Source organism: Lissotriton helveticus, chromosome 5_1 (assembly GCF_964261635.1).
Source record: "Lissotriton helveticus chromosome 5_1, aLisHel1.1, whole genome shotgun sequence".
Taxonomy (NCBI): Eukaryota; Metazoa; Chordata; class Amphibia; order Caudata; family Salamandridae; genus Lissotriton; species Lissotriton helveticus.
In genome coordinates this window covers 1,254,934,154-1,254,942,505 of record NC_136065.1, presented here as the reverse complement: position 1 = coordinate 1,254,942,505, position 8,352 = coordinate 1,254,934,154, and the positions used below count along the sequence as shown (strand labels likewise).

Sequence of the window (8,352 nt, the reverse complement as noted above, 5' to 3'; positions counted from 1 at the left end):
CATTTCATCCCAATTTACCCTACATACCTGGCTAAAAGGGCCTGGGTATTAGCAATACACCCGTAATTTGCAGCTTAGACTCTTTGTCTGGAGGTGGGGCATCCCCGACGTCTGTGAATTGGACCGTTTACGGGCATTAGAAACGACTAAAGAGTCTAAAGGTAACTGGCCTTAGATGAAAACTGGATCTGATGGTGCAGGTTTATATTTTTTGTCTATCCTGGGGGTGAGAATGCGTGCACGAACAGGATCCTTAAGTATGTCGTCCACATGTCTTAACATACCCTTGAGCATAGGGAGTGTGTGGGTGGATCTTTGGGAACTACTAAGGGTTTCAAAGAGGAAATCCTCCTCTAGGGATTCCTTATGTAATTGTAACCCATGTTATTCAGCAGCTCTGATGGAGAAGGTTTAGTAGGATAAAGGTAAGGATCATTATATGTGAGAGAGTCTGTTTTATAATCCTTCAATGGATCTGCAGGTGAAGGATCATTGCCCCATCCACATCATCCTGATCTACAATAGTTTGAGATTGTGGCGAATTAGTCTATCTAATCTAGAGGAGGAGAAGGGTTAGTACCCACGTTTCCTTTTTAAAGGAATGTGATAAGTGTCCTCCGTTGCAGATCTGCATTTATGTGGCAATTTGGATGCAATATGGGCAGTTTTGGGATTAATGTAGAGTTCCTTTTGTTTTGGGTCCGGTTTTGAAAGTGAGACGTCGAAACGGGCTCCTTTGGTAGTATCGGAGCATATTTATTTTTTGGTGCTGAAGTTTTCGGTGCCGGTATCTTTGGTGCAGAGGATGTCGGTTCCAAAGGCAGTTTCAGTGTTGAAGGAGTTGGACCTGAGACTGGTTTCGGGTTCGACCCGAAGGTTTCGGCTCGGTGCAAGAGTGTGGACAACTCGATCCCGTGCTGGAAGGCTTTAGCGTGTGTTTCAGTGCCGACCATGGACCGAAGGCAGAGGTGTGACTGGAGCCTTCTATCCTGGGCTGAGTAGGACTTTGGGGCAAGGGAGGTTCAGTACTCACGATATGCTGACCTTGCGGAATGTCTGCGTCCATATCGGAGCCGGATATAGGATCCTCCTGTTCTTCCTCTGCCCCTAGTGCATCTCCGGTCTCTTGTTCGGAATCTTCTCCGAAGAGGTCTGGAATGGATGCAGTGTTTGGCTCTGCATGTTGCGACTTAGAGCCTGAAGGTCGCAGAGCACTTTCTTTGAGCGAAAAATTTACACATGTCCCTGTCCTGTTCGTTGTGCTCCGGAGATAAGCACAAGTTGCACACTTCGTGTGAGTCAGTGCGTGGAAACTTTGCGTGGCACAGAAGGCAGAATTTAAATGGAGTCCGCTCCATCGACTGCGAGGTGGATCGACGCGGTTAGGCCCGATGGGCTTCCAGGAGATTACTGTTCAAAAAGAGTTTTTGTATTTGATACGATACGCAAAAAATGTGAATACACAATTGAAAACAATACCAACGAGGGTAAGTGGGTTGCGCACTGAGGGAAACCCGAAAAACGGATTTGAACGGGAGCGCAGCAATTTACATACAAAACACATGGCGGAAAAAAACAATCTAACAATGAAGTCGATGCCCAGGCGCACTGTCACCGAAAGGAGGAGTCACCTACCTCGTGACTAGAAAGACTTGTTCAAAGAAAAACAACTTACAAACATCGGGACCCAACACTAGATGGCAGGAGTATGCAAAGTTTGTGATCTACAGCTCACATGCCTCAAACATATTATGTTACCCTAGTTTTGCATGTAGCATGTCTGGTTGATCCCTGACAATTCAAAACAAACAAAAACTAACGGATAGTAATAGCTAGGATATTAACGACAAATTGCACTGGAAAAGCCCATACAATCAATTTACTTTTTCTATAAGAAGGACGTCTGTTTTTGATTTTTTTAAATATATTTTGTATTTGTCCTATATATTTTGTATTTGTCCGTTACATTTAGTCATGTTTATCAACAAAAATAAAAACGACACATGATACATCACTGATAAGTTTAGTTTTTCCACGAACCAAAACTCCTTAACCCAACCCCATCCCCGGTCTTTCTTTTTAAAAAGCATTTGAGTAAATGGGTCAAGATCTGTTGAACCCGCATTTAAAACCATGGACTCCATACTTGAATAATACATATACTGGGTTTTTGTTTGTTTCCAATTTGTCGCTCTAAGAGGTATTTGAAACTCGACTTTGTATGCACTGTTGCACATTAAATTATGTGCATTCGTTTATAGCGACATGTGGAATGCTCACTTGTTTCATAATCTTAAGTCTGTAGAAACAGAGAACTTCTAAAGTCCTGGGATTACTGGGAATTACTTCAATAATACTAGCCATTAGTATTCCCTTTGCTTTTACTATTATGTCATGTCTTCCAGCAACTACCATTTTAGAAGCTGGTAATACAACATCTCATTTGGCCACAACTTTGTTGTGCTTATAACTCTGTTAGTCTCAGAGTCGTTGACACTGAAATTATTTAGTATTTAGGAAGTCCATACAGATCAGACGGGAAATGTTCTGTCTTTGAATGTGTTTTTTGGTGTCTTAGAAGATGATGCTTTTGATTGAACCTTTTTCCGCATACATTGCACTGATAAGGTCTCTCGCCTGTATGCATTTTTTGGTGCCTAAGAAGAACTCCTTTTTGGGTGAAATTTTTCCCACATAAAGTACAGTGATGTGGCCTCTCCCCAGTATGTATTCTTTCATGTATTAGAAGATTTGACATCACGGTAAAACTTTTGCCACATTCCTTACATGGGTATCTTCTATTTACTTTTTGTGGTTGCTGATGTCCAATGTCACTGTCATTCTGGCAGGCTTGCACACTTGTAGAATAGGTGTATGCCCTGGAGATTTGCAATGGGTTTGATTCATATGCAGTATTATTCTCATTCATCATTGTACTGTCATCTTTACAGTGTGCTCTTGAACTCTGTACAGGGGGAATCGTCTGATTGAAGGTGGAATGCATTAGTTGGCCACATTCTCTTTTTGAGTGTGCAGTTCTCTCGTCTCGGAGTTCTCCATCACCTCCTGACCACATCTCAGTATTTCTCTCATGAATGCTATGAACCATATTTGCTTTGAGCTTTCTTGCCATTGAATAGCTAAGTGGTGATTTATCGTTACATTTTAATAAACCGCAGGCTCTTCTCTTCATGCCGCCATTACCTGTTGGATTACAATAACATTTGCATTATTCATCTTCTACTGGTGACGTCATGAGTGAAACAATAAATGTTATGCTTAACCCACAGGTGACATGATATTGGGTCATGGATGACAAATGCATTCTCAAGCGCCCTAAGGAACACAAGATGGAAGAAGAGGAGTCTAATAAGGCCAACATAAATAAGCGAATAAAGAAATGGCATACACTAATCACAATTTTACATCAGATAGATGATAGTACAGCCAATGCAGATGAAGAAAAGTCAATGTTGATCTTCCTGGAAAGTAGCTCCTGGTACAGCGTGAGGATCATGTACCGGGGAAAACTGAGAACAATGTGTGCTCTAAGGTTATTTATTGAAGCTGCTGACCCGATCACCCAATGGCAGGAAGGACAAGAAAGGTCCAAAGGGGCTGTCGGGTTAATATATGATTTGATGGAAGGCTTTCTATCCATCCACATTATGTAGAAGCAGCCATGTAGGACGAATACGGAGATATGAGTTGGATAAAGAAACAGCTGTTGCACACACTTTCTGATTGAGATGTAAACACAAGATGCCGCTAATCCTCAAAATATGGGTTACAAAACAGTAAAACCACTCCTACACCTAATGAGAGCTATTTAAACTAATAAACATTAGTGGATTTAGTTGAATAAATGACAACACTTTGTTTCGGTTCACTATATTCAGTTACATCTGTCAATGTCATCATTTGAGTGTTACACATAGTTCATTGTTAAAGGGTAAAGGCATTAGTATTCCTATCAGAAAATGACGCCTTACATATTAGACAGTGTGAGGTCTGGGACAATGACGTTGTCATATGGGTCAAATGATTACTGGAGCTTATGGGTTGGACAATAATACAGATAAGCATCTATGAAAACTGCCCACAGATTAGTGTGGCAAATCGAAGGGATAAATAACAAAAGCAATGCTGAGGGAATACTACAAAGAATCAAACTTCAATATTCAGATAGAGCACTGTGCAGAAGGGACAACGGTTTTTGTCCCAGGAGCCACATTATTAAATCTGAAGACTGTCTGCTAATGTGCCTGAGAGCTGGGAATGGGTAGATGAGATTCCAGACATAACAGAGCATTTGCCTTCATGATGTTTGGCTCTGCTGCAAGACTTTATTGTTTTTGTAGACGTACTTGATAAAGGTACTTAATTGTATAAACTGCTTCTGTACATGCGAATGGGCAGTTATTGAACGAACAATGAAGAGCTAGCCCTAAAAATGGGTCAATGTATCGTCAATGCTCATCCTTTACACCTTTGGAGCTTGGAAAAGGATAAACAAAACTTTCAAATCCTGCAACAAAGTAAGCCCAGTATATTGACTTGAGATGGACAGGGGGTAACAGTAGTTCTACAGCTCTCAAAATGTACTTTCTGTTGCCAACCCCTTAGACGTCACAGCCGTAAGTAAAAAGATGAAGGCTTTAATCAAGACAGTAGGTAAGGTACTCATGCCGCAACTGATACTTCTAGAATGCTCTGTGGTTTGCCAGGACACATTAAATATTCCAAGTTCTGAAGCCAGAATCACAAACCAACATGTTCCTCTCACTTCATCAGCAACAATACCATAACATTGATTTGAGGACCAAAGCAAAAACATAGAAAGCAATGGAAACATGGTTGGCAATACATTCCAACACAGACAAATAAACAGGCTTCACATGCCTCTTTGTGCCTCCTTCCTGATCACTCGCAGTATGGTTCTCTCAAAACACCTGCAGCACAATGTGCAAAAGTATGGTTGTGTATGATCATGTATACTGAGCATATTCCCTGTTGAAACAGCTTTGTGAAGTAAAAAAAAACAGAAGCAACGACTTCAGTCTTGCTTAGAAATACTTGCAAGGTGTGTTTTAAAACTGGACTTTGAGGCATTACTGAGCACCTTCAGACTGTTGCACAATCAAGGCTGATCATGTTAAATATAGACCATGACTTTCGCGACCCACCAAAAATCGGCTCACAACCCACCAGTGGGTCATGACCTCCAGTTTGGGAAATGCTGATCTACCACATAGGCCATTTTATTTAGGACTCTATTGTTACTCTAGCATATTCTGGAGACACTCAATTGACTCAATAGAGACCCAAATTATCCAGAGCTAATTTGTATTATGGCCATCAGAGCATCTCAATTGGCTTAACTGGCATCGGTAGAGTAGCTGTACTCGTCAAACACAATCCCACGTAGTGTTCTACTGACTTGCCTTGAGACACTTTTGCTAATTCTTTTTTTCATTACCAAGATGTCCATATGACCCTCATGAGCAATTTCTAACCTGTTACTCCTCAATCAGCCAGCCTCACCTCCGCCCAATTCCACCTTGTAGGGTCAATTCATCAGCTAAATGTTTATACGCTCATACCAGCATGGTTAATGCTTGTCCACTAGGCCACCTCTTCACTATGTATTCCTTGAAATTGTTCAAATTCTGATCTTACTTCTGTAACAACTCCGACTCTGACAATGAACCATGGGTAGCACTACAACTACATACTCTTCATCACTATCCCCTTCACTTTACTCCACATCTGGCAATGGTAACTAGAAGAAAAAAATAGCAGTCTCATTTTTCCAACCAGGCACATATTTAGGTATGTATACATACTCTTGAATATGCAATCACCATTTGGCTATACGAGGCTTGTTGTAAATAATTCCCTTCCTACTACCAAATCTACCAATGGTTTATGGTCAGGGTGAAAAATGAACTCTGTGTCCCGTAAATACATTTTGAAATTATGGATTCCCCATTAGTATGTACCTTTATCTACATGACTGAATTAGTATATTGAATCGCCCCATAAGACCTAGATGTAAAAAAAAGCCTCCTTCTCAGGACTATCTCTCGCTTGACGCAACACAGCCCCAAGCCTGTAAATGTTAGCATCTGTCATCACAATGCTTTTGCACTTCGTATCAAATGGTTTGAAAAGATTGGCTGCCACTCTGATTCCCTTCACCCTCTGGAAAAGTAATTTCTCCACAAAAATGTCTGATTCACCTTCAGTAGGACCCTTACAGCTGTTGTTGTTTCAGTAAATCATGGCACAAAGTGAGCACAGCATTCAAATAGGCCCAAGAATGAGCGCAAGAGATCCTTGACTAGGAGCCTCACCAGCAGCTTTCATTAGAAACTCTTTTGGGTCGATCTCCACTTCAGACATTAGTTGTACCAAGTAATCCCCACTCCCCATCCCAATCCTATCCTTCTCTCTAATCTGTTAAAATGGCATAGATGTTTAAATTTGACATTAGTTTTTCACATCATACATAGCTGATTGGCATAGTTCAAAACATAATTGAGCGATTCGTATTTGCAATACCGACAAGAGGGGTACACATCTACAGGAAATCAAGTTTGCAAAACTGTTCACACAGTGTACAATTAACATTTTCCAGTGGTACAGTCTGGGTGCCACCTATTTAGTAGGTCCGAATACTTTAATAAACACGTGTAAGAGCCTGGTAGTACGCGTTTCCCTGGAGTCCGAAGGTATGCCTGTCCCCATGGTGACATATGGGCGCTCTGTAGTGTGATAGGTAAAGAGAGCATTCCCTATTGATGAACACCAGCTATGGAACTGCTGATTTCAACCTTGGGGGGATGAACTGGCAAAGCTGTAAGGGGGGGTACGGCAGGGATACGTGTTGCTGGTGTCTGATATGTGGCTGATGATAGTGTGACATCACCGTGCGATCATGGGAAGGACCATCTCGAGCAGTTACGGGTAGTCTTGGTCTTATCTGTTAAAATGGCATAGATGTTCTGCAACCTCACATTGTGTTCATTCAAATGTTTACCACAAATACGACTATCGTTTTGGAAATATACATTCCATGATCTGGAGCCATTCCATGTTCTGCAGCATTCTAGCAGTAGCAGTTACCCCAAAGGTCTATGGCTAGTGTGCCTGTGCACCTAACTATGTTCTTGATTAAAGCCTTTAGCCTTTTCTAACAAATTTGTGGCACTTTTTCAGTCCAAAACCAAACAATGAAGCGGAAGGGCGAAAGAGAAAGCTCTAACTCTATTCTTTCCTCCCAGAGGAATCTATCCCGAACTTTCTCTTACTAACATTCTCACTGAGGTCCGGCATACAGCTCTACTGACAAAACTGTGTAACTTCTCCTATTGCTTCATATATTAAGTCTAGGTACACTTGCCAGTTAAAAACACGTCCAAGTAGGGAGGTTGTACAGCATTCTCCTGCAGTTGCAATGCACTGAACAAGCAGTATGTCGTCGCAATCTGTTAGCACAAATTGTCAAGGTTTCTTATGAAGAAGGATTACTTTTGTAGTGTGTGCTAAAATGGGCAAGAGATGTGTAGTCAGTTTCCTTCGTTGTCTCGTTTGGTACCACCAGCATGTTTATAGCCTCAAAAGTAGGAGACTCAGAGACAGGTTTGTGATGCTTTAGAAAGTAAACAACACAGGTAAGAAAGAAACTTCTCAAAAGAACTACTAAAATATTCATATACAAGGTAACAACTGATTTCAATCATGGCGCAATTAGATATTCTATTAGAGATTGTAAGCATAAGCATGTGGTGGTTTTCTCACCTGTTGGACTGTAAAAGCTTTCTCTTCTCTGATAATCCTGGATGCAAATGAGATCAGGCTCCTCCTCTTCCTTAATAACAATCGATACTACTGGCGTAGTAACATCCGGCTCTGGTGTGGTAACCTCTGGTCCTGGTGATGCAACTGCTAGACCTGTAATGAAAATACAACACTAAAATACAGGTACATTTTCAAGGGACAGAACCCCCTTCCTCAGTGCTAACAAGAAAGGAAAATGTTACTTACCCTACAAGCATCTACTCAGAGTGTTTTGTTGTATATTAGCATACTCTGCATATTCCTGTCACCTAGTGTTGGGCAGCAGTTTGCACATTGTTTTTCTTTGAAGAAGTCTTTCAAGTCATGGGATGCATTCCCTTTGTGGGCAATGTATATGGGTATTGACTCCATGTTAGATTGTTTCACGCACATAGGGTGAAAGTACACATGGAATGCCAAGTGAATGTAGCATGGTGACCATGCGTATTGTGAGTGTAAGAAGTAGGTGACAAGAGGAGAGATCTACAGCTGACAAAGGCTCCGGGAAGG

At 41.3% G+C, this 8,352-nt stretch overlaps 1 protein-coding gene across 2 annotated transcripts in view; it reads right to left on the bottom strand.

Moving 5' to 3' along the window:
* Positions 1 to 207: 207 nt before the first annotated feature.
* Positions 208 to 8,352, bottom strand: part of LOC144755271 (uncharacterized) — a 78,782-nt gene continuing 70,637 nt past the window's right edge. The window contains exons 6-7 of one of the 2 annotated variants that reach the window (XM_078644036.1): positions 7,804 to 7,956; positions 208 to 3,204 (exon numbers count right to left, since the gene is read on the bottom strand). In XM_078644036.1, the coding sequence (XP_078500162.1) occupies positions 2,507 to 3,204; positions 7,804 to 7,956 (851 nt within the window). In that variant the 3' untranslated portion in view covers positions 208 to 2,506. The remainder of the gene's footprint in view (positions 3,205 to 7,803; positions 7,957 to 8,352) is intronic. The other variant, XM_078644037.1, reaches the window with a different exon arrangement.